The 27763-nt window shown below is 37.9% G+C and overlaps 1 protein-coding gene across 3 annotated transcripts in view; it reads left to right on the top strand.

Moving 5' to 3' along the window:
• LOC105481533 (phospholipase C beta 1) overlaps nt 1-27763 on the top strand; it is a 748575-nt gene that overhangs the window by 361637 nt on the left and 359175 nt on the right. The window contains exon 1 of one of the 3 annotated variants that reach the window (XM_071079653.1): nt 17277-18764. The exons of the other annotated variants lie outside the window; for them this stretch is intronic. Coding sequence (XP_070935754.1) covers nt 18723-18764 — 42 coding nt within the window. The 5' untranslated portion in view covers nt 17277-18722. Of the gene's footprint in view, nt 1-17276; nt 18765-27763 lie in introns of those variants that run through there. 3 annotated transcript variants of the gene reach the window in all.

Consider the following 27763-nt stretch of genomic DNA (forward strand, 5'->3'; position numbering starts at 1 on the left):
GTAGATTTGTTAAATAAGACACCAAGTTCATTGTAAATGAATTTCCATTTTTTGGTTGATTATTTATAGGGTGAATGGCCAGAGAAGATAGAGTTAAATAATCAGTCCATCTAACTGACCTTAACTAATGTAAAATTACTTTCTGTAAGCCCAGGTTAGTTATAAAAAGATTGACCCTTTATCCCAATTTATCAGATATAATCTCATATTAATTAATTTTGATTAATTCATCATTTGCCTCAGATTTTTAATTTTAATAGGATATTAATTAGAATTTTACTTTTTAAAATAGTTTTAATAAAAATGTTACATAGGTCTAGTTATATAATAAAACTATAGTAGAACCTTGAACAACATAGAGGTTAGGAGAGCTGACTCTTTACATAGTCAAAAATCCACTTATAACTCTTGACTCCCCAAAAACTTAATGACTAAGAGCCTGCTGTTGACCAGAACCTTACCAATAACATAGTCAATTAACACATATTTTGTATGCTGTGTATTATATACTATATTCTTACAACAAAGAAAGATAGAGAAAATAAAATGCTACTAAGAAAATTATAAGGCAGAGAAAATATATTTACTATTAGTTAAGTGAAAGTGGATCATCATAAAGGTCTTCATCCTGCTTGTCATCACATTGAGTAGGCAAAGGAGGAAGGGACGGGGGAGGACTTGGTCTTACTGTCTCAGGGGTGGCAAAGGCAGAAGAAAATCAGAATATAAGTTAATCTTGTGTCTCAAACTCATGATTTTCAAGGATCAACTGTAATTTCTTAGTAATAAACCCTTTAGTCTCACAATTGTCATGATTTGAACAATAAATTGTATGGTCACGTTGGTCACCCTAGGTAGAAATTTGCTGATTTCAACAAATTAGAAGTTACTGTGTGATTGTCGGGATCTGAGAAAGCAACTGAGAAGTAACAGTTACAATAAGCTAGAAACCTTTTAGGACAGTGAACATTTTAAGGTGTATGTTTTCTCCATGTGTCACAACCAACGGTAAACAAAGATCAAAATCATGGTAGAAAAGCAGGATTTAATGGACATCAGAGAAACTGCAGATCTGGAATACAAGGCAATAAAAATTTACAACAGGGAAGTGGTAAGCCAGAGAGAGCTGCTTCATGGTGGAAGGCCCAGGGGGATTGCAGAGAGTGGTGCCAGAAAGTTGGATAGATAAGTTAATGCAACAATTATAATGAGTATAACAACGTAGTATTTGAAAATAAATATTTTAACAAGATAAATATAATACAAAAAATGGAATAAGAAAAATACATTATTATAGAATATTCAGTATTGAGTTTTGGAAGTTTATGTGTCTCCTTTTCTAATGCCATGATTTTGCAGTGCATTACTGTTAGTAATTTTTAGGTCTGCCTATCCAAATTAGGCTTTTGCAGCATCTAACATCCTTCACCCTAGCTCACTTGGTGGGTGAGCCTCCGATGACTACAACAAAGGAGGATTTAACACAGGGATTTTATTACTTGCAACAAGTCAGGAGGACATGGGGTTGGGATAGTTCCCCAAAGTAGTACCTCTCTGAACAAAGGTGAAAATTGGGCTTTTATTGAGCTGATCAGCTGAGTCACTGTATATAAAGTGGGAGTAAAGGCAGTCAGGAGCAGTCACCTATCATGCTTCTTCCTACATTGCATGTATAGAAAAGGGAAAATGAACTCCTCCCTGGGCAGGGTTTTTAGTATGGTAACAAGGGGAGTTATCCAACTTCAATCCAACTCAAGCATCAGCATCTAACCCAGTTTTGTTTTGCTGGGGCTGAGCTTCTTCCTATAACTTTTTGAAACAAGAACTCAAGGTGTGACAGTTACAAGTGGGTACTTTTTCACAGTGTGTACCTAAACACGTGAGGACCCTGGGTTGCAGAATGACAGACTCGAAGTGACTCAAGTTCTAGTTGTTCATCTCTAGATGGAAAAGATGACTGTACTGTCCTTGCTTATTTCCCATATATTGTTTAAACTCTGGTATATGTAATACTGCAAAGGCTAGAGATACAACCTTTGACCAAAGTGAGTGAATTCAAAGAATCCATTACTAATGTGATCTGGAAACAAACATGGTGTTGAATGTGCATATGTCAGCTCTATGTTGGGGGTTCACTATAAGTCGGAATTCTCTAAAAGCACTTCCACGTAGAATGCAATGATTATTTAAAAATAAGTAATAAAAATGTGCAAATTTAAAACATGTATCTGCTTTGAATTATATATATGTATATATAAATTATATTTTACTATATATATACAATGAAAACTGAACAGTCACCTCAGCCATTGTATAAAAGTGAAACCAACAAAAGATTTTTTGAGGAGGAAGAAGATTATTTTACTACTGACCTAAAGAATTGCCATGAAACAATGACGGCACACACAACCAACTTTTAGTTGTAATTTAAGAAAAATTCTTTCAGATAATGCATTCCTTTATTACTTGAACAGAGGGCAGACCACTCCTTCCATTCTACCCTTGGCACACATTACTTCCTAAACTGTCTTATTGCTTTTAATTATATGTATTTTTTTCCTTACTATCAATTAAAATCTATAATTCATTAGCCATCAAAACCTGACCTGTTTGAAGTAGTAGCAATTCAGCATTAAACCTTGACTAGTTTTGAATAATATTTTGAGGCTTTGTGTTGTATGCTACAGAGTGACCCCCCAAATTCCTTGGCCATGTGTGGCTAGACAATAGAAATAGTTCCTTGCTTCAACATGTTCCCCAAACACATTCCACAGGAGAGAGCATCTGAGCATCAATTCTTGTAAGACAACTGGGAAATGATGTCATTATTTTGAGCTGAAGCAGTGAAGATTATTAAATATATCTTCCATGTGCTTTGAAAATATATGCAAAGTAAAGCAATCAGTGCTTGCCATTTTGTTTGTACTCTAAAAGAAAGCTAGTTAAGGTTTTTCATCAAACTGCATTCTTCTTTAGGCTTATAAAGTACAATGAAGAGGAAGTAAAGAGAGAGTGGATATATCAGTGGCTAAACCCAAAGTTTTTTAGCATTTAGACTATGGCAACTTCTAGAAAAGCCATTAAAAATGTTAAAAATGAGAGGTCAGTTAAAAAATAGGTTAGACAAATATGTAAATAGATAACAGGTAGGTAGACAGATGACTGACAGAGAGAGATAGGCAGATGATAGATAGATGATAGATAGATAGATAGATAGATAGATAGATAGATGATAGTAGATAGATAGATGATAATAGATAGTAGATAGATAGATAGATAGATAGATAGATAGATAGATAGATAGCATGAAGGTGGTTGAGGTGACTACAACTTATGCTTCCTTCTGAAGTTTCGGGAATAATTGTTCATTTTCCAAGTGACTGCTCAATACAACATTGTTCCATTAGGTAATGTAAAGATTGGTGTAAGTACAAAAAACATTGCCATCTGCTTTGTTTCTTTTGCCCTTAATTATAATGTTACCTTCTTTTTAGAGGCTATATTGTGAAACACTTATTATTCACCATTATTTCTGGCAATGATTATGATTTATGACCAACAGTGCAGCACTGAATAATGTCTTGATTGATTGACAGATTAATGTAGATTTTATCGGTAATAAGGGACAAAAAGCCTGAGAACATTTTCTGGAAATGTAAAAGTAATTATATTTTCTACTATGTTTGAGGCCCAAAGATCACTGTGCTGATAATTTTAGTGAATAAAGTGTCAAATATAAGGAGCTTGTTTATTCTATCAATCATGTGATTTCAAAATTGGAGCTTGCTTTCACTTTTGAAATTTTCCACAAGCTAAATCTAATCCTCTATATTTACAGCAAAATGAATTGTCCGAGTTATTGCTTTTAAGATAACCCTGATCTTTTTCAAACTGCAATTTAAAATTTACTGATCACACAGAACTGAACTGATTTTCAGTTGTCATTCTGAAGAAGTAATTAAACTTTAATCACTACTTCTGAAAGACAGGGTTTTTACCAGGACGTTTTTTGACAGGACAATAATTATTTCATTTTTTGAAATTTTTATTTATAATTGACAAATAATAATTACATATGTTTATTTGGGGTACAGTGTGATGCTATGTGTATATATTGTTGAATGATTATATCAAACTAGTTATCATATCCATCACCTCACACACTAATCATTATTTTGTAGTAAGAACACTTAAAATCTGCACTGTTAGCAATTTTGAAATATACATTATTATTCATTGTGGTCACCATGCTGTGCAATAGATCTCAAAAATTATTCCTCCTGTCTAATTGAAACTTTGTATCTTTTGATTGACATCTCTGCCTTGGCCTCTGGTAACCACCATTCTACTCTACTTCTATAAGTTTGATTTTTTTAGATTCCACATATAAGTGAAATCATAACAGTGTTTGTCTTTCTCTACTTGACTCATTTCACTTAGCATAACTTCCTCCAAGTTCATTCACGTTGTTGCGAATGACAGAATTTGCTTCTTTTTTGTTTTAAGGCTGAACACATATATATACACACATATACACACATATATGTAAAACATTTCTTTATCCATTCTTTAACTGGCAAATAGAGATAAATATATATAAAACATTTCTTTATCCATTCATTAACTGATGGACACTTATGTTGGTTCCATATCTTGCCTGTTGTGATAATACTTCAAGAACATAGGAGAGTAGGCATTTCTTTAACAGTTGATTTCAAATCCCTTGGATATGAACACAGAAATGAGATTGGTGAATTCTAGGGTAATTCTATTTTCAGTTCTTTGAGGCACCTCTGTACTGTTTTCTGTAATTGGTTTTACTAGTTTATATCCCTGCCAACAGTGTACGGGGGTTCCCTTTACTCCACATTCTCGCCAACATTCGTTATCTTTTGTCTTTTTGATGATAGCCATTCTAACAGGTATGAGCTGATATCTCACTGTTGTTTTAATTTTAATTTCTCTGACAATTAATGATATTGAGCATTTTTTCATAAACTGGTTGACCATTTGTATGTCTCCTTTCAAGAAATGTCTATTTAAATTCTTTATCCATTTTTTATAAAAATTCGATTCTTTGTTTTCTGCTATAAGATTGTTTGAGTTCCTTATATATTTTGGATATTCACTCCTTATCAGATGTGTGATTTGCAAATATTTTCTCTCGCTCTGGGTTGTCTCTTCAGCACAGAAATGGACAGTCGCAGGTTACCACCTGTATAATCATTATTTTAAACATGAGCAGGAAAAGTTTTTGGGTTCCAAAATTTCAGTCCGTATAATTGAAAAACTGCCAAATTGGCATTGAAACATTTATTGGATTGGGGATTAAACTATTCATTCCTTTGGCATTAAAACAATGATGTACTTTTATTCATAAATCTATAAAGTTAAGTGCACAGTCATCACTTTTAGTACATTCTGATTCATTGAAATCCTGTAAAAATTTATGGGAAAATCTATGTAAACAAGCTTTAAATAAGGCAATATTCCAATACCAAAAGTCAGGATTTAGGTATAGGTGCTATATTTACAATTCTTAAGTAATTTTCATGTATTTCACATATTTTTATAACTCATGTTACGAAATAGCCTAATTCTCTTTACTTTCTGTGTATGAGGGAGGAATTAAAATTCTGTAATATAAACCTCCCAAAAGTTATTCAGAATATTTCTAAAATAAACTGTTTTAGATTCTTGGAGAAATTATGTAATGTCAAAATTTCTTTCCTTTTTTTAAATGATAAAAAACATTGTGACTTTGTTTTTTTAATTGATAAACAATAATTGTATACATTTATGGGGTGCATTTATGGGATACAATGTATACCTGTATCAAATTTTATCCCACATTATACATTGGGGTACAATCTGTACCCCCATAATACAAATTGTACCCCAATGTACAATATGGGGAGCAATTTGATACATGTGTACATTGTGGAATGAGTAAATCAGATTAATATATCCATTACCTCACGTACTTATCATTTCTTTGTGGTACCAACATTTCAAATTCATTCTCTTAGCAATTTTGAACTATACATTATTATTAACTCTAGTCACCTAATGTTCAATGGATCACCAGGAATTATTCCTCTTGTCTAACGGAAACTTTGTACCGTTTGACCATCATCTCCCCTTTTACCTCCCACCCTCTCCCAACCTCTGGTAGCTACCATTCTACTTTCTACGTCTATGAGTCTGAATTTTTAGATTCCACATATAAATGAGATCATGTAATATTTGTCCTTCTGTGCCTGGCTTATTTTACTTAGTATAATGGCTTCATATTTAAAAAAACGTTTAAACCAAAGGTTTCAATACATAAATCTAGACACAAACAAGTACTGTGTGATTCCATTTTTTATAAAGTTCAAGAACAAGCAAAGTTGATCAAAGAAAAGAGACAAGAAACTTTCAGTAGTGTTGGACATATTCTTTAATCTTTTTGGAGGTCACACAGGGATATAGATATGAAGAAATTCACTAAGCTATGCAGTCAATATTAGAGCGCCCGGATGTACGTGTGTTATGCAGTAATGAAGGGCACGCACACACTCATTCATTCACACACAGGAAAAGTAATCTATGAAGTGACAACAGGACACACAGTGAACACTATTTTCATGGTAAAATTGCAATAAGACAAATTACATTATTTTTACAGTATAAACAATTATCTTCAATCAAATGCACGAAGTGTGCTAGAATATATTGGATAATTCAGAATGAATACCTATACTGCAGGTGCTGAAACCAAGAGAGAAACATCCCTATTAAAGTATTGTAACAATTCTGTCCCCGCTGCCAGTTGCTATCATGAGATATCACTGAAATGTGGTAGTGTTTTCTAAAATCTACTGCATGAGGATAGGACAAAAATGCTTTCAGTTAAATGATAAAACACTACCAGAACTAGAAGAAACAAGTGGTCAGGTGCAGTGGCTCATAGTTGTAATCCCAGCACTTTGGGAGGCCAAGGCAGAAAGATTGCTTGAACTCAGGAGTTCAAGACCAGCCTGGGCAAAATAGCAAGACCTCCGTCTCTACAAAAAATATTTAAAAACAACAACAAAGCCGGGCGCGGTGGCTCAAGCCTGTAATCCCAGCACTTTGGGAGGCCGAGACGGGTGGATCACGACGTCAGGAGATCGAGACCATCCTGGCTAACACGGTGAAACCCCGTCTCTACTAAAAAATACAAAAAACTAGCCGGGCGAGGTGGCGGGCGCCTGTAGTCCCAGCTACTCGGGAGGCTGAGGCAGGAGAATGGCGTGAACACGGGAGGCGGAGCTTGCAGTGAGCTGAGATCCGGCCACTGCACTGCAGCCTGGGTGACAGAGCGAGACTCCGTCTCAAAAAAAAAAAAAAAAACAACAACAACAACAAATAATTAGCTGGGCATGGTGATGTGTGCCTGTAGTCCCAGCTACCAGGAGGCTAAGGTGGGAAGATGGCTTGCGCCCAGCAGGTTGAGGCTGCAGTGAGCCAAGATCAAGCCACCCCATTCCAGTCTGGGCAACACAGCCCCTGTCTCAAAAAAAAAAAAAAAAAAAAGAAGAAGAAGAAGAAGAAGAAAAAGCATTTTAAACCTATCATTAAGAAGAAAAAAGATGTAATTCCAGCACTTTGGGAAGCCAGAGTGGGCAAATTGCTTGAGTCCAGGAGTTTGAAACCAGCCTGGGTGGGCCGGGCGCAGTGGCTCACGACTGTAATTCTAACACTTTTGGTAGGCCAAGGCAGGCAGATTGCCTGAGCTCAGGAGTTCGAGACCAGCCTGGGTCACACGGCGAAACCCTGTCTCTACTAAAAATAGAAAAATTAGCCGGGCGTGGCGGCGTGAGCCTGTAGTCCCAGCTACTCGGGAGGCTGAGGCAAGAGAACCACTTGTACCTGGGAGGCAGAGGTTGTAGTGAGCTGAGTTTAGGCCACTACACTCCAGCCTGGGTTGGGCAACACAGTGAGACTCCGTCTCCAAAAAAAAAAAAAAAAAAAAAAAAGGAAGAAAGGAAACCAGCCTGGGCAACATGGCAAAACTCCATCTCTACAAAAAAAAAAAAAAAAAAAAAAATTAGCAAGGCGTGGTGGTGTGTACCTGTAGTCCCAGCTACTCAGAGGCTGAGAAGAAAAAACATTATCTACCATAATAAAACAAGAAACCCAATCCCTAAACAATACTGTGTCCCATAGAGTAAAGCCGTTTCATTTCTCTTTTAGTACCTTTTCTACCCTAACAAAGAAAATTGTGGGTAAAAGTTAAAACAAAAACAGTATATTTTTGCTAGTTCCGTGATATATCTTATATGTATGTATGGGTGAATATTCTTATATTACCATTTTTGGTTCATGTAAAGTAATTTTTCAAAATTAATATCTAAGACCAATGCTTCTGAAACTTTAATAGTCACACAAATCACCTGAGGATTCTGTTAAAACTAATATTCATCTCCAGGAGTTCAGGGGTTAGGCTAAGGTGCTGAGTTTCCAATAAGTACCCAAGTGATAGTAATGCTACTGGCCTACACACTAATCTTTAGTAATAAGGTCTTAGATTTGTGGGGAAAAGAAAGAGAGATCAGACTGTTACTGTGTCTATATAGAAAGAAGTAGACATAAGAGACTCCATTTTGTTCTGTATTTGAGATGCTGTTAATCTGTGACCCTACCCCCAACCCTGTCCTTGCAAAAGACATGTGCTGTGGTGACTCAAGGTTTAAGGGATTTGGGGCTGTGCAGGGTGTGCTTTGTTAAACAAGTGCCTGAAGGCAGCTTGCTGGTTAAAAGTCATCACCATTGTCTTAATCTCAAGTACCCAGGGACACATACACTGCGGAAGGTCGCAGGACCTCTGCCTAGGAAAGCTAGGTATTGTCCAAGGTTTCTCCCCATGTTATAGTCTGAAATATGGCCTTGTGGGAAGGGAAAGACCTGATCGCCCCCCAGCCTGACACCCATGAAGGGTCTGTGCTGAGGAGGACTAGTATAAGAGGAAAGAAGGCCTCTTGGCAGTTGAGATAGAGAAAAGCATCTGTCTCTTCCCGTCCCTGGGCAATGGAACATCTTGGTGTAAAACCTGATTGTATGTTCTGTTTACTGAGAAAGGAGAAAACCGCCTTAGGGCTGAAGGTGGGACGTACTAGAGGCAATGCTGCTCTTTATGCACTGAAAAGGTTTATGGAGACGTTTACATATGCATATCAAGGCACAGCACTTTTCCTTAAACTTATTCATGTCACAGAGATCTTTATTCATATGTCTTACTGCTGACCTTCTCCCTACTAAGATCCTATTATCCTGCCACTTCCCTTTTCTAAGATGGTAAAGATAATGATCAATAAATACTGAGGGAACTCAGAGACCCGTGCCAGCTGCCAGCGCAGGTCCTCTGTATGCTGAGCGCCGGTCCCCTGGGCCCACTTTTTCTTTCTCTATATTTTGTCTCTGTGTCTCATTTCTTTTCTCAAGTCTCTTCTTCCACCTAACAAGAAACGCCCACAGGTGTGGAGGGGCAGGACACCCCTTCATAGACTAAAATGTACTTGGGCCCACTAACATTGGTTAGCTTATGACAGAAAGACAAGAAACAAAAACAAACAAAAACATGGAAGGTAAAATGTTAAAATCAAAGCACAAAGTATTGCTGTATGGAAAGTGTTTGAATTTTCAATATATTCAGCCCTGGAGGAACAGCTTCCCACTACCACTTATTTGCCGTTTCTGTTCTAAAGTGACTATAATAGCCCTTCAATTATAGAGCTGTTTCAGTAGTAGCATCTGCTTCATTATAACAGCAGTTTTATTAAACTAATAGTTGTTAGCATGAAGATGCCATTACAGTAAATTACATTTGTAATTATGGCTCTAAATATACTCAGGTTGCATACAATTATTAAAAATTTCCACCCTAATCATTTACCTTTCCTGGAGCTTTCCCTCCTATCACATAGACACTGTGAATGTGTTAGTGTGTGCAGGCTTTCCTATATCCCATACAGTTACTCAAACTGATGCCTGTTGTGTCTAGAAACTTGCGTTCCTAGCTCAGAGAGTAGCTAATTAGAATCTCCTTCCCAATCTCGTACTTCCCACAATCTGGGTCATTTCCATGTTTAGTGCCTTGATCAGAAATAATTTATTCTCTGGTTGTGCATGGCTTTGAGGGAGGCATAATGTAAAGAAAAGTTCATAGAAGAAATGTGCACATTTAATATCAATGCATAACAAACACCCCAAAGTGCAGTGGCTTAAACTAAAAACTATCTATCATTGCAGCTGGGGCAGCTGGGAGTGCTTATCTAGATTTGGCTCAGCTGGGCAGGTTAGTTAAGGTGGCTCTGTTCCACATCATCTTTATTAGTCTGTTCTCATGCTGCTAATAAAGACATACCCAAGACTGGGTAATTTATAAAGGAAAAAGGTTTAATGGACTCACAATTCTACATGGCTAGGGAGGCCACACAATCATGGCAGAAGGCAAAGGAGGAGCAAAGTCACATCTTACATGGCAGCAGGCAAGGGGACGTGTGGAGGGGAACTTCCCATTATAAAACCTTCAGCTCTTGTGAGACTTGTTCACTAACGTGAAAACGGCACAGGAAAGACCCGCCCCCATGATTCAATTACTTCCCATCAAGCCCCTCCGACAACATGTCTGACAACACATGGGAATTATGGGAGCTGCAATTCAAGAAGAGATTTGGTCTGGGACCCAGCCAAACCATATCATCATCTCACATGCCCCCTCTAAGCCCAGGCCCTCCTGGCAGTGGCCCAAGCACATGAGAACACATTCAACCATGACAGTACATTTCAAGCCTCTGCTTCATTGCTTCTGATAATATGACATCGGTCAAAGCCAGTCACATAGTTAAGCTCAACCTGTATTTATTTTGCCCACAATGAGGTCAAAGCAAGTCACGTGGCCAAGATCAACATAAATGGAGCAGAGAAGTGTCATCTCCTATGGAAGTGAAAAGAAATGAGTGATCATTTCAGGATAACAACCTACTCTATCAGAGATAGTTTCCCTTTTATACATGTAAGTACAATAATGTTTAAAGTCTCTGAGTTTATTTTCCTAACATGCTAAATAGCCACAGCCATATTTAGCCAAATTACAAACATTGGGATGGCTTGGTTTCTTTTAGAATCTTAGGTTTTTACAGAAAGTGAGAAATTATGGTCCAAACATCATATATATATAATATATATACATATATTCCATTTTGACACTATGTACTACTAGTCAGTCACCTGTAAGAGTTTTTGACTAAAGTTTTTGGCAAGATAGATATAGTTGAGTCATAGTCAAGGTGACAAGGGTATTGACTCAACAAGAAAACTATTCATCAAAGATTTCCTATGTGCCCTTTTTATGGCTGTGCAGCTAAGTACAACACAGTTCCAAGCTTTACAGTTTTTAGAGTGTTTACAGACAAATAAGTAAGATGCTCAATATGAGGGGTAGGTCCTGTGTACTGTGTGTATGCCAGATTTCATAAGAAGTTTAACCACCGGACAGCAGAGTGGGTGCTAGAGCTGACTCTTGAAGGATCAGAAAAAATTCACCACAATAGAGGGGTTGGGCATTCCACATATAGAGATGACATTGGGTTGCATTCGGGGAGCCACAAGTAACAGTATAGAAGTGTTTGTGTCTGATATCCCCTTCCTGACATCCCACAAGCTAGAGTGCTAGACACTGAGGAGGCCTGCATGATGAGCCTAGAGCAAAGTCAAGATGCAGGAACAAAACAGAATTTATTGGAACATAGAACGATACGAAACAAAAGTAGTTGCTCTGAGAGGCGTTGTCTACATTTGAAATTGCTGAGTGTTGTGCTGAACCCCTATTAACCCCAATAAGGAAGGCACAAGATTCAAGAAGCCAAAGAAGAGACCCAGAGGCAGCAAACAAGACATGGGGTTTTATTAGGGGCTCACATACAGGGGAGAGAGTCCAGTGGTGGCAGGCTAGATATAATAACCTCATAGCCCAGTGGCAGTGGGCTGGGCGGGAAAACAGCAACTGCTAGCAAACAGCATGCACTTTATATAGCATTTCCACTTACCACCCTCCCCCAGTAACCTCCACCTGGCAACCTTCATATTGTAACCTAAAACTCTGGGCCTCAATCCCCTGTACGGCCTGGGTTCCACAGGACTGGATAGGATGGGACAGGGGCTCAGATGTTCCTCATGGACAAAGAACGAATCTCTGCCTTGGCTACTCCTGGATTCCCTAGTTCAGAACACACATTCAGGTGCCATACAAGGTCATTGTAAGGGTATGCTTAAGTTATTGCTGTCAGGTATGTTTATCCTACACCAGGTTGATAAGACAATGATGTCATCAGTCAGAGCCACATAAGCTTGACAGCCATTAAAAGTTTATCTTCCTGGCTGGGCGTGGTGGCTCACGCCTGTAATCCTAGCAGTTTGGGAGGCTGAGGCCGGTGGATCATCAGGTCAAGATATCAAGACCATCTTGGCCAACATGGTGAAACCCCCTCTCTACTAAAAATACAAAATTTAGCTGGGTGTGGTGGCACACACCTGTAGTCCCAGCTGCTTGGGAGGCTGAGGCAGGAGAATCGCTTGAACCCAGGAGGCGGAGGTTGCAGTGAACCAAGATCGCACCACTGCACACCAGCCTGGTGACAGACGAAAACTCTGTCTCAAAAAAAAAAAAAATTGTTTATCTTCCTATGAGTGGGATTAGTCTGATTCAGGGTAAAGGGAAATGGAGAAAGAGGGCCCAACGAGCCCTGTGCACACAATGAGCTGCATTACCTAGCTGCCCTTGTAGTTACAGGACATACACCTAATCCCTAGTCAATGGAATGTGAGTGGAAGTGGTGGACCCCATCCCTAGTCCCAGCCCAACTGCCAGTGGATGCAGAAGATTGCAAGACCTAGAAGAGAGCAGACAGGCCAGATGGAAGGAGTCCAGGCACTTGAATGACTGTGAGAAAAGAACCACCTTCTTCTCAACTCATTTAGACTATAATATAGTCTTAGAAATTAACTTACATGGCCAGGTGCAGTGAGTAAGCCTATTAACCCAGGGCTTTGGAAGGCTGAGGTGGGAGGATTGCTTGAGGCCAGGAGTTTGAGATCATGCTGAGCAACATAGTGAGACCCCCCCATCTACAAAATATATTCTTTTTAAATATATATTTAAAAATGTATATTTTTAAATTAATATATATATTTAATGTATATATTTTAAATATTTAAAAATGTATATTTTTAAATTATATATTTAAAAATATATTTTAAAAATTGTATATTTAAAAATATATATTTAAAATTATATATTTAAAAATATATATTTAAAATTATATATTTAAAAATATATATTTTTATTTATGGTGTTGTGGTGTATGTCTGTAGTCCTAGGAGGACTTAGGAGGCTGGAGGATCACTTGAGCCCAGGAGTTTGCAATTACAGTGAGCTATGATCTTGCTACTGAATTCCAGTTTGGGTGACAGAGCAAGACCCTATCTTAAAAACAAATAAAATCAGATAATTTTTTTAAATTATTTTTATTTTTTAGACAGGGTCTCACTCTGTCTTCAGGATGGAGTACAGTGGCGCTATCTTGGCTCACTGCAACCTCCACCTCCTGGGTTCAAGTGATTCTCCTGCCTCAGCCTCCCGAGTAGCTGGGACTACATGTGCACGTCACCACACCCAGCTAATTTTTGTATTTTTAGTAGACACTGGGTTTCACCATGTTGGCCAGGATGGTCTTGATCTCTTGACCTGTGATTTGCCTGCCTCAACCTCCCAAAGTGCTGGGATTACAGGGGTGAGTCACTGCAACTGACCAATAGGATAATTTCTTTAAAAAGAAATTAACTTTTCTCATGCTTCTTAGATTTGGGAGTTGTTTCTCAGCCTTACTTGTCTACATTGAGTAGTGAATCCCGACATGCTGAGTTTGATTGTCACCTTTTCTCTCTCAGCTTCAGCAATACTATATGTTTAGGACTATAGAATTTTTTCACAGCTCACAAAGGAGCCTCTCAAAGAGGTGGGATGTAGGATAGGACTGAAGAAAGAAAACCCTACTGGGGAGAAAATATCAAGTGGAGACCGAGTATTCATTTCTACTCTTCGCTAAAGAGTAGTTAATGAACTCACAGTTTATGTTCAGAACATTGTCAGTTTCAGAGAAAGATTTCATTAGTTCATTAGTTTATCTATAAATTTATCTGTCCTGTACCTGGGCATCTACTACAACAGCAGTCCCCAGCACTTTTGGCACCAGAGACTGGTTTCATGAAAGACAATTTTTCCATGGACCAGGGCAGCAGGTTGGGAGGGTTGATGGTGTCAGGATGATTTGAGTGCATTGCATTTATTGTGCACTTTATATTATTATTACATGGTATTCTATAATTAAATAATTATACAACTCACCATAATGTAGAATCAGTGGGACCCCTGAGCTTGTTTTCCTGCAACTAGATGGTCCCATCTGGGGGTGATGGGAGACAGTGACAGATCATCAGGCATTAGATTCTCATAAGGAACATGCAATGTAGATCCCTTGCATACAAAATTTCCAGTAGGGTTCTTGCTCCTATGAGAATCTAATGCTGGAGCTGATGTGACAGGAGGCAGAGCTCAGGTGGTAATGTGAGCAAGGGGGATCTGCTATAAATATAGATGAAGCTTCACTTGCTTGCCTGCTGCTCACCTCCTGCTGTGCAGCCTGGTTCCTAACAGGCCACAGACTGGTAGCGGTCCATGGCCCAGAGGTTGGGGACTCCTGTTCTACAGCATGCCAGACAAAATGCCTGCTGAGGTTGGAAACAAAGCAAAAATAGACACAATCCTTGCTTTCTCGGTAGCTTATAGACTGGAGAGTAAGAACGGCATTACTATAGTGGTGAATACTATAGAGGAGTAGTAGACAATGTGTGTGAGTGCATTTAGTATGGAGCTGGGAGACATTTATGGGAGGAAAAGATAAGGAAAAACTTCTCTGATGAAGGGACTTTAAGCTGATATCAGAAAGAAGAGTAGTAGCGAACATGATAAACAAGGATGGGGATGAGGAAGTAGGAGATACAAAATACAAAACGAAACAAAACACAGAATATCGCCCACAACAAAGCCCTCTTCATCCTGCCTGCTCTCTCTCCCCCATAGTGATTGACAATTTGAGGAAGGGGGTCTTCTTAGGGATCAGAATATTTTTGTATAACTGCTTCCATTTTGTATAATTGCCTAGTTTCCCAAGGTAAATAAAGGCAGGAGATGCATTAGGCACCAAATACAGAACTCTATACTCTTATTTGAGAAACACACCAAAATGATATACAAATATTACTATGTAGTATTTATGTCTTGCTTCTCTCCCCAAAATTCCCATGTGAAAATAAATTTTTTTATGACCTACATATACTGTCATTTTGCTTCATCATTTTAGGGCAATATGAGGACATCATGTATTAAATCCTGGAGAATTCTTAGTTTTCAGATTTCTTGTTGGGTATTTCCTGATCAATAATGTGCAAAGGGAGTTGATATTTGGGCCAGAACCATCACTTTAAGCATCTCTGTATTATAAGAAATTCTGACTCGGGCTACTTAATGTAGTTTCTTTTTTAAAGCATGAATGCTTTAAAGTTCATGTTTTAGTCAAGAAGGAATTGCATTTTCTCAAACCTGGCAGGCCCAGAAAAAAAGCTACTTAGAAAATCACAGTTAGGTGACAGAATGATAAGAAAAGTCCCTTTAGGGGCCATTAGCACTTTGCCTGAAGAAAAACTGTTAGTGGTTCTTCGTAACTTTTTAACTTACAGAAGCAGCACTGTTGGAAAGCTCTTAGTAAAACCAACAGAAGTAAAGCAGTTTATTTTGGAGTCTCATGTTAGGAATTTCAGAATATCCCATTGGTTAATTTTAAGTTAGAGTCTTTATTATTGCAATTTCCATCATAATAATAGGCATATTATATTTGTAATAGGTGGTGGGACAAAGACTGGAGTTTGGATATATCATAGAAATCTATATACTAAACTTCTATCTATTTTGCCAGTTAACCATGGCCAACTGATTTTTTTTTCTGTGTTAACCTCCTCCATAAAGTTAGATCCAAGATTCGAGTAACAACCTATGTACCTTTTTCTAACAAACAGTACTTTATTAAAGTACAATTTACCTTCAGTAAAATGCACAAATGTTAAATGTGTATCACATAGAACTTTAACAAATATACAAACTCATTTAACAATCATCCAAATCAAGATATGGAACATCACCCCCCAAATTCCGTGTTGCCCTATTTTAGCTAACCACTCCATGACCAAAGGCAACTGCTATCCAATTTCTATGGATATAAATAACTTGTATTTCTTTTCAACTTCATATCAGTAGGACCATACAGTATGTAGTCTTTGGGGTCTGGCTTCTTTTACTCAAAATCTGCATTTTGAGGATTTCTGAAATGTTAAGGATAGCCTAGGGCTTCTGCAAATGTCAGATGGACATACAACTCAATTTATATAAACACTGTCAGAAGTAAGCTAATATTTGTTAACCTGGAAGTTTCTGATTATCATGAAATTGTCCCTAGGCAGGGACTATGTTGTTAGCTACACAATATCTAAGAAAACTATCCTGAGACAAATTAAATATAGAAATAAAATCACAGGCAATAGCAGATATGTCTAAGCTTCTTATAGATAAGCTCATCCTAAGTACTCTTGAGGTGCAAAAAGAAAAGGCTAATTATAAATTATTCTTATCCATTTATTGAGGCTGCTCCCTTAAGGGCTACTTCTAGGTAATGCTTCATTAACCTTGTATCAGTTACTTGTTCTTGAATTTCAAAAATTCATTTTTTCCATAATTTTTATTAATTCAGTGAGGCCCTCCTTCTCATTTGTACAAATTAGTAAGGTGTCAACCTACATGTGGAGTTCCGGAGATTCATCTTAAGACTTATAAGGGAAAAAAAGAGAACAAGTAAAGGTATTGAGGGCCTACTACGTGCTGATGGCCAAGGTACTTTCACCTATATTAACAAATCAAATCATTTCAATAGGCCCTGTAGGGTGGCTCCTGTCTGTCATCCCAGCACTTTGGGATGCTCAGGTGGGTGGATTGCTTGAGCCCAGGAGTTCGAGAACAGCCTGGGCAACATGGAGAAAACCAGTCTCTATAAAAAGTAGCAAAAATTAGCTGTGTGTGGTGGTGTGTGACTCTGTCCCAGTTACTTGGGAGGCTGAGGTGGGAGAATCACTTAAGCTCAGGTAGTCAAGGGTGCAGTGAGTTGTGATCATGCCACTGCACTCCGGCCTGGGCAATGGAGTGAGACTCTGTCTAAAAAAAAAAATCCTTTCAGTAAATTATGATTCACAGAATCCAATACATCCACTGATCCAATGGAGTGCTAGTTCAAATACATTGGTACTTAAGCATGGACTGCATTCTAAAAGTTCATCTCTACCTCAGCTATTTTACCATAGAAACACAGATATATAACTAAACACCACTTGTATAGAATAGTCAATATAAGCCTGTTGTGTGTATAATTTACTGTATCATCAAATGTAAACAGCTGTTGATCATAAGAGGCACTCCTGTTTATGTAACCAATAATAAAAGGAGAAAAAGATTGCCAATTTTTATGGTATACTACAGTCCAGTTTCCGAGGTGTTAAGGTATGAAAAGATATATCTTAGAATTCATGAAATACAGTATTTGTGTAGGACTGAAAATCCTGGCTATCAAGAATGTGGTTAAGAATCAATAATTAGGGAGGGGAAGAGAAGCAAGGGCTCAGACAACTGGAATATTCATTCAAAACCGTTTGCAGCAGACTTGGGAAAATTAAAAAATGTTCCAAGGCTCAGCCTCCCTGGACTACCACCAACAACCAAAAGAAAGTAGAGACTCAAAAATCTCAATAAAAGGGTAAAATTGTGAATTGCATTTCAACCACACAGAAACCAAAGTTCAGGAGTGCAAACTATGTTCTCCTTCTTTCTTAACGTAAGACTTTTCCATTGTAGCAAAGGTGATTAGGCAGGGCCTTGACTAAATCACTAGAACAGTGGGTGCTGGCAGTAAAGCTGGAACCTGAAAATGCCTCCAGAAGATTGTCCTTGAGAGATAAGAGTCACCTTCTCCTGTGGTAGGCAGTTCCCTACTATCCCCATGCACCCTAAAGCTGTTATGCAAGGACTCTAATCCTGTGGTATGAAAACTCAGTCGCCTCGCCTCAAGGCTAGACAGATACAGAGATACAACGTAGGATCCAGAGCTCCCCTCGGATTGAACACACGTCTTGCTTCCCTTCTTCCCTTACAAGATTTTCCTGAGCCCTTCCTCAATAAATCATTTTCTAAGAATCTCTGTTACCTCTCCATCTCAGGCTCTGCTTCTAGGGGAAACCAACCTAACACACCCATTTTATCTATGACATCATCCTCATTCTGGCCTGTGGTTATGCTAACAATTATCTTCTCCTGGAGTCCACTGAGAAGGACAAAAGCCATTCAGAATGGACCAATAAAATTCAAGGCCTATTCTTCTTTGAGCACCCCATGCTTTACACTTTATCCCCACCTGACACACGTGGTCAAGCAGAATGCAACCCCCTTTTCTTGGAACCCAGAAAAGTCAAATTAAGGAAAATGAGTTTGGAATAATGAAACAGTCTCCTGTGGAAAGGAAGCAGACGCTACCATTTTAAGTATGAATAACTGGAAAACAAGGCATTCAATCGTCTTAATTACAGTAAGTATACAAAGCTTGCATTAGTCTTAATTACAATAAATATAAAAAATTTTTTAAATAAGTGTTCTAAGCTGCAGAAAAGTAAATATGTCCTTGCTTGTACATTATTTCAAACATAGAAAGCTAATTAAGATAAGAATATGAAATGAAGGCTTATCTTTATTTGAGACTAATTTACTGAGGCAAGAAAGTTGGTGAGGTGGGGTGAGGCCCCTGCTTCTCAAATAAGGAAATCTTAAATTAAATCAATGCCAGTCAATTGCACGGACATTTTTGTCTTGGTGTAATGTGCTGGTCAAGCTATCAAATAAAATGCTGGCCATAGATTCATGGTCCTCAATAGAATTGGTGGTTGAGGATAAGATTGCTGTAGATGCTCATCATCCTCTACAGAAGTGATGAACTGAGAGCTTATATCTTTGAAAGGGTCATATAATCCTTGGACAAAGCAGGTAATACGCCTGTTACCCCTGCTGCCTTTATTCATCCACCCATCTAAACAACCCTCCCCTCAGTGTTTACTAAATGCCAACTCTGTGCCAGGAACTAGTCTAGACACTAGGGATATGGTGGAAAGAGAATGTATAATGCTCAGGAAGTTGGGATTTAGTGAGCATTCAAAAGAAAGATTAGCAAGTCTGTGGAGCAAAAATCAGAGTCAAGAGGAAGTTTTGCAAATGATCCTGATCATAGCAAATATATGTGTGTGTGTGTATATATATGTATATATGGAGAGAGACAACAAATATATATATTTGTCTCTCCATATATACATATATAGTCTCTCCATATATATATATATATATATATATATATATATATATATATATATATATATATGTGGAGAGAGACAACACCTCCAAAGAAAAGAGAAAAAAAGGAAAGCACATGATCGTGAACGAATCTAGCAGTATGAGAATTTGATTGAAAGTCTCAGGGAAGACTTGAGATATAGTGAATAGTTGGCCACAGAGATGGTGTTAGTAGCGGACATCAGCTGGGTTACTGAACAATGCTTTTAAATCCACTAAAAGGGGACAAATGGAATTTACTCAGAGCTTAGTGTATTAAGATGACTCAGATCATTGTGCATTGGGAGGGAAGAAGATGCTTGTGCATTTTCAGAGTTGAGAACTGGAGACTTTGTGTGCCTGAGAAATACCCAATGAGACACAGAGGAAGCAAGTCCAGGGGTGCAGAAACCATGCTGCCCAGAGGCCTGCATGGGGAGCGTGTGTTGTATGAAACCAACTGGGAGGAGTTAGTACGTCAAATTTCACATTAACTAAGTAATTAATTAATTGGTTAGTCAACTAATTAATTTTAAAATACCAAAAAGCTTGCAACGATCATTTTGAAATTTGGTATATACGTTGAAAAATACAGCAGCAAAACAAAGTATAAAAGACAACAAAATCTTAATTTATTTCAATGCTATATATTAAAAGCCTTCATACCCAAACTGTTACTAAATATATTTACATTTACATACTCCAGTCACAACTATAATATTCTATAAACTAACATTAGAGAAGACGCTTAAAGAAAAATAAACATTAAAATACAACCATATGGCTTTAGCAATTCAGAAAATTCAATAAATCATGAAAAAAATGAACCTCCTGGGTTTTTTGTTTTTGTTTTTTTTTTCCTTTGAGGGAGGGGAGGGGAACACTACGAGTTTTCTCTTTGTTTTCTTTTTTCAATTTCTTTCTACAGGATGCCTAAGCCTAGGTCAATTGTTTTTAATAACTTCATTTTGCTAATCAGTCATGGCACTCGTTTCTCTCATTAAATGCAAGTTAGGATGAGAACAACCTTGTAAACGTGTCTTGGTCTTCTCAAGGTCATGTTTGGCCAACAGTATCAGAGTTTCTTTTTCCTTTTTTAAGCAGGCAGCCATGTTCTGATTAAATATTTATAAGTCTAGTTGAGTAAAGTTAAACGGAGCAGAAGAGGCAATTAAGAAGTAAAACCAAGTGTCAAACTGCAAGGTCTCCTTAAATGATTCAGAACCTTGGGATCCTCACACTTTTCATCGACACTCTTTGTAAGCCAGAGTTGTTTTGTTTGTATGAAAAGTGGCAGCGCTTTCTCAGATTTACTGATCCCTGTTTAGAAGTCATCTAAAAATAATATCTGAGTAACTCAAACCCTCTCCATTTTCCCCAGAAATAGTTTTACGGTAGGGGTGAGATGTAGGAGAGGGAGGGAGTGTCTGTGTACTGCCATAGCTGAGAACATTACGGTACCCACTTCCTAGTGCCTTGCAGGCACCTTTGGGGCTTGCTAAGACCTTTGGAGAAGTGTAAGCAGAGGTTAATTGTTCAACCACCTGCTTTTAGAAAGATATAAATTTTATATATGTAAAATAATTTTTAAAATCATGATTTATAGTCTATATCCCTTCAGTTACTTTTACAAAGCCTTCCAATGTCCAGAAGGAAACTGCTGGCGTGACATTTATGTAGAGGGGGAAAAAGAAAAGTAATTTTTCAATCTCAAATGGAAGGGCAGCGGATAGAGAGGGGAACATAAATTCATTATAAAATATCCTCTTAACCCATATATATATATATAGCAAAAAAAAAAAAAAAAAAAAAAAAAAGGAGCTAATTGCAGACCAATTATGGAAAATGCCTGACCTTGGCACAAAGGCATGCTATTTATTTATAATCAGTATAAAGGATTTAGAAGCATTTTCAAGGATTGCATTTATTTGGGGTTAAAATGTCATAAATATTTGTCAGCCTGGTAATATTCTAGTTAATCTGATTTTGGTGTTGATAAGGCCAAGTTCAAATAATCAATCTCAATTAGGCTGATTAGTTTCACACTAAAAAACTGTACTGAGGGGAAGCAATTTACTTAAACCCTAATTGACGATGTTGTGCCTTTGGGCACAGAGAGATTTTAAAAAGGAGAAATCAGGGAAATCACTGTACACAAACACTGGAAAAACTGACTTAATTTTCTTGTTTTTACCAGCAATTGGTTGTGTTGCTGTCAAATGGATAAAGTAGAACTTTAAAGAAAAATCAGTCTCTTAAAAATACCTGAATGAAATGAAATAAAATTCATAAAATTCTATTGAACAATTGAAAAAAAAATTTTTTTTTTGCTTGGATGCTGAGTAGCTCTGTTCTGTTAGCTCTTTCTGTAGCTCTGTTCTGTTAAGTCGTTATGACATTTGTTCAGCTCCTAAAAAACAAAAATTGGGGATTGAAAATCAATTTTAGTATTTTTTTTCTAAAGCATCAGTATACTTGAAGCCTGTGTTACTATGAATGGTTGTCCTTAAAAATGAAAGAATAGTTGTTACTTTTGGAGTGGGATAGGGCATATGAGTGGCTTATGAAACACGCTAAATATCTTATATATGATCGGGTGGAGATACGTGAGTATGTTAATTTTGTGAAACTTCATTGATTTACACATGAATAATTTATACACATACAATTTTTCTTCCCTTATACTCTAATTTTTTAAGTTGTAAAAAGGGGAACTTATAGTTAAAAAAAGGTTGGACTCCTATGTCCATTTCTACAAATGAAGCTGTCACACAGACCTGCAATTTTATTTGAGCACTGGCTCAATCATTTTCTTTTGATGATGATGTTTCTTTGATGTATGCATTTTTTTTTTAAATTTATTTATTATTATTATACTTTAAGTTGTAGGGTACATGTGCATAACGTGCAGGTTTGTTACATATGTATACTTGTGCCATGTTGGTGTGCTGCACCCATCAACTCATCATTTACATCAGGTATAACTCCCAATGCAATCCCTCCCCCCTCCCCACTGCCCATGATAGGCCCCTGTGTGTGATGTTCCCCTTCCTGAGTCCAAGTGATCTTATTGTTCAGTTCCCACCTATGAGTGAGAACATGTGGTGTTTGGTTTTCTGTTCTTGTGATAGTTTGCTAAGAATGATGGTTTCCAGCTGCATCCATGTCCCTACAAAGGACGCAAACTCATCCTTTTTGATGGCTGCATAGTATTCCATGGTGTATATGTGCCACATTTTCTTAATCCAATCTGTCACTGATGGACATTTGGGTTGATTCCAAGTCTTTGCTATTGTGAATAGTGCTGCAATAAACATACGTGTGCATGTGTCTTTATAACAGCATAATTTATAATCCTTTGGGTATATACCCAGTAATGGGATGGCTGGGTCATATGGTACATCTAGTTCTAGATCCTTGAGGAATCGCCATACTATTTTCCATAATGGTTGAACTAGTTTACAATCCCACCAACAGTGTAAAAGTGTTCCTATTTCTCCACATCCTCTCCAGCACCTGTTGTTTCCTGACTTTTTAATGATCACCATTCTAACTGGTATGAGATGGTATCTCATTGTAGTTTTGATTTGCATTTCTCTGATGGCCAGTGATGATGAGCATTTTTTCATGTGTCTGTTGGCTGTATGAATGTCTTCTTTTGAGAAATGTCTGTTCATATCCTTTGCCCACTTTTTGATGGGGTTGTTTGTTTTTTTCTTGTAAATTTGTTTGAGTTCTTTGTAGGTTCTGGATATTAGCCCTTTGTCAGATGAGTAGATTGCAAAAATTTTCTCCCATTCTGTAGGTTGCCTGTTCACTCTGATGGTAGTTTCTTTTGCTGTGCAGAAGCTCTTTAATTTAATGAGATCCCATTTGTCAATTTTGGCTTTTGCTGCCGTTGCTTTTGGTGTTTTAGACATGAAGTCTTTGCCCATGCCTATGTCCTGAATGGTACTACCTAGGTTTTCCTCTAGGATTTTTATGGTATTAGGTCTAACATTTAAGTCTCTATCATCTTGAATTAATTTTCGTATAAGGAGTAAGGAAAGGATCCAGTTTCAGCTTTCTACTTATGGCTAGCCAATTTTCCCAGCACCATTTATTAAATAGGGAATCCTTTCCCCATTTCTTGTTTCTCTCAGGTTTGTCAAAGATCAGATGGCTGTAGATGTGTGGTATTATTTCTGAGGACTCTGTTCTGTTCCATTGGTTATATCTCTGTTTTGGTACCAGTACCATGCTGTTTGGTTACTGTAGCCTTGTAGTATAGTTTGAAGTCAGGTAGCGTGATGCCTCCAGCTTTGTTCTTTTGACTTAGGATTGTCTTGGAGATGCGGGCTCTTTTTTGGTTCCATATGAACTTTAAAGCAGTTTTTTCCAATTCTGTGAAGAAATTCATTGGTAGCTTGATGGGGATGGCATTGAATCTATAAATTGCCTTGGGCAGTATGGCCATTTTCACGATATTGATTCTTCCTATCCATGAGCATGGTATGTTCTTCCATTTGTTTGTGTCCTCTTTGATTTCACTGAGCAGTGGTTTGTAGTTCTCCTTGAAGAGGTCCTTTACATCCCTTGTAAGTTGGATTCCTAGGTATTTTATTCTCTTTGAAGCAATTGTGAATGGAAGTTCATTCCTGATTTGGCTCTCTGTCTGTTACTGGTGTATAAGAATGCTTGTGATTTTTGCACATTAATTTTGTATCCTGAGACTTTGCTGAAGTTGCTTATCAGCTTAAGGAGATTTTGGGCTGAGACAATGGGGTTTTCTAAATATACAATCATGTCATCTGCAAACAGGGACAGTTTGACTTCTTCTTTTCCTAACTGAATACCCTTGATTTCTTTCTCTTGCCTAATTGCCCTAGCCAGAACTTCCAACACTATGTTGAATAGGAGTGGTGAGAGAGGGCATCCCTGTCTTGTGCCAGTTTTCAAAGGGAATTTTTCCAGTTTTTGCCCATTCAGTATGATATTGGCTGTGGGTTTGTCATAAATAGCTCTTATTATTTTGAGGTACGTTCCATCAATACCGAATTTATTGAGCGTTTTTAGCATGAAGGGCTGTTGAATTTTGTCAAAAGCCTTTTCTGCATCAATTGAGATAATCATGTGGTTCTTGTCTTTGGTTCTGTTTATATGCTGGATTATGTTTATTGATTTGCGAATGTTGAACCAGCCTTGCATCCCAGGGATGAAGCCCACTTGATCATGGTGGATAAGCTTTTTGATGTGTTGCTGAATCCGGTTTGCCAGTATTTTATTGAGGATTTTTGCATCGATGTTCATCAGGGATATTGGTCTAAAATTCTGTTTTTTTGTTGTGTCTCTGCCAGGCTTTGGTATCAGGATGATGTTGGCCTCATAAAATGAGTTAGGGAGGATTCCCTCTTTTTCTATTGATTGGAATAGTTTCAGAAGGAATGGTACCAACTCCTCCTTGTACCTCTGGTAGAATTCAGCTGTGAATCCATCTGGTCCTGGACTTTTTTTGGTTGGTAGGCTATTAATTATTGCCTCAATTTCAGAGCCTGCTATTGGTCTATTCAGGGATTCAACTTCTTCCTGGTTTAGTCTTGGAAGAGTGTAAGTGTCCAGGAAATTATCCATTTCTTCTAGATTTTCCAGTTTATTTGCATAGAGGTGTTTATAGTATTCTCTGATGGTACTTTGTATTTCTGTGGGGTCGGTGGTGATATCCCCTTTATCATTTTTAATTGCGTCGATTTGATTCTTCTCTCTTTTCTTCTTTATTAGTCTTGCTAGTGGTCTGTCAATTTTGTTGATCTGTTCAAAAAACCAATTCCTGGATTCATTGATTTTTTGGAGGGTTTTTTGTGTCTCTATCTCCTTCAGTTCTGCTCTGATCTTAGTTATTTCTTGCCTTCTGCTAGCTTTCAAATGTGTTTGCTCTTGCTTCTCTAGTTCTTTTAATTGTGATGTTAGAGTGTCAATTTTAGATCTTTCCTGCTTTCTCTTGTGGGCATTTAGTGCTATAAATTTCCCTCTACACACTGCTTTAAATGTGTCCCAGAGATTCTGGTATGTTGTATCTTTGTTCTCATTGGTTTCAAAGAACATCTTTATTTCTGCCTTCATTTCGTTATGTACCCAGTAGTCATTCAGGAGCAGGTTGTTCAGTTTCCATGTAGTTGAGCGGTTTTGATTGAGTTTCTTAGTCCTGAGTTCTAGTTTGATTGCACTGTGGTCTGAGAGACAGTTTGTTATAATTTCTGTTCTTGTACATTTGCTGAGGAGTGCTTTACTTCCAGTTACGTGGTCGATTTTGGAGTAAGTACGATGTGGTGCTGAGAAGAATGTATATTCTGTTGATTTGGGGTGGAGAGTTCTATAGATGTCTATTAGGTCTGCTTGCTGCAGAGATGAGTTCAATTCCTGGATATCCTTGTTAACTTTCTGTCTCGTTGATCTGTCTAATGTTGACAGTGGAGTGTTGAAGTCTCCCATTATTATTGTATGGGAGTCTAAGTCTCTTTGTAAGTCTCTAAGGACTTGCTTGATGAATCTGGGTGCTCCTGTATTGGGTGCATATATATTGAGGATAGTTAGCTCTTCCTGTTGAATTGATCCCTTTACCATTATGTAATGGCCTTCTTGGTCTCTTTTGATCTTTGATGGTTTAAAGTCTGTTTTATCAGAGACTAGTATTGCAACCCCTGCTTTTTTTTGTTCTCCATTTGCTTGGTAAATCTTCCTCCATCCCTTTATTTTGAGCCTATGTATGTCTCTGCGTGTGAGATGGGTCTCCTGAATACAGCAGACTGATGGGTCTTGACTCTTTATCCAGTTTGCCAGTCTGTGTCTTTTAATTGGAGCATTTAGTCCATTTACATTTAAGGTTAAGATTGTTATGTGTGAACTTGATCCTGCCATTATGATATTAACTGGTTATTTTGCTCGTTAGTTGATGCAGTTTCTTCCTAGCCTCGATGGTCTTTACATTTTGGCATGTTTTTGCAATGGCTGGTACCGGTTGTTCCTTTCCATGTTTAGTGCTTCCTTCAGGGTCTCTTGTAAGGCAGGCCTAGTGGTGACAAAATCTCTAAGCATTTGCTTATCTGTAAAGGATTTTATTTCTCCTTCACTTATGAAACTTAGTTTGGCTGGATATGAAATTCTGGGTTGAAAATTCTTTTCTTTAAGAATGTTGAATATTGGCCCCCACTCTCTTCTGGCTTGGAGAGTTTCTGCCGAGAGATCTGCTGTTAGTCTGATGGGCTTCCCTTTGTGGGTAACCCGACCTTTCTCTCTGGCTGCCCTTAAGATTTTTTCCTTCATTTCAACTTTGGTGAATCTGGCAATTATGTGTCTTGGAGTTGCTCTTCTCGAGGAGTATCTTTGTGGTATTCTCTGTATTTCCTGGATTTGAATGTTGGCCTGCCCTACCGGGTTGGGGAAGTTCTCCTGGATGATATCCTGAAGAGTGTTTTCCAACTTGGTTCCATTTTCCCCCTCACTTTCAGGCACCCCAATCAGACGTAGATTTGGTCTTTTTACATAATCCCATACTTCTTGCAGGCTTTGTTCATTTCTTTTTCTTCTTTTTTCTTTTGGTTTCTCTTCTCGCTTCATTTCATTCATTTGATCCTCAATCGCAGATACTCTTTCTTCCAGTTGATCGAGTCGGTTACTGAAGCTTGTGCATTTGTCACGTATTTCTCGTGTCATGGTTTTCATCTCTTTCATTTCGTTTATGACCTTCTCTGCATTAATTACTCTAGCCATCAATTCTTCCACTTTTTTTTCAAGATTTTTAGTTTCTTTGCGCTGGGTACATAGTTCCTCTTTTAGCTCTGAGAAATTTGATGGACTGAAGCCTTCTTCTCTCATCTCGTCAAAGTCATTCTCCGTCCAGCTTTGATCCGTTGCTGGCGATGAGCTGCGCTCCTTTGCCGGTGGAGATGCGCTCTTATTTTTTGAATTTCCAGCTTTTCTGCCCTGCTTTTTCCCCATCTTTGTGGTTTTATCTGCCTCTGGTCTTTGATGATGGTGATGTACTGATGGGGTTTTGGTGTAGGTGTCCTTCCTGTTTGATAGTTTTCCTTCTAACAGTCAGGACCCTCAGCTGTAGGTCTGTTGGAGATTGCTTGAGGTCCACTCCAGACCCTGTTTGCCTGGGTATCAGCAGCAGAGGCTGCAGAAGATAGAATATTTCTGAACAGCGAGTGTACCTGTCTGATTCTTGCT

Source organism: Macaca nemestrina, chromosome 15, assembly GCF_043159975.1.
Source record: "Macaca nemestrina isolate mMacNem1 chromosome 15, mMacNem.hap1, whole genome shotgun sequence".
NCBI classification, from domain to species: Eukaryota; Metazoa; Chordata; class Mammalia; order Primates; family Cercopithecidae; genus Macaca; species Macaca nemestrina.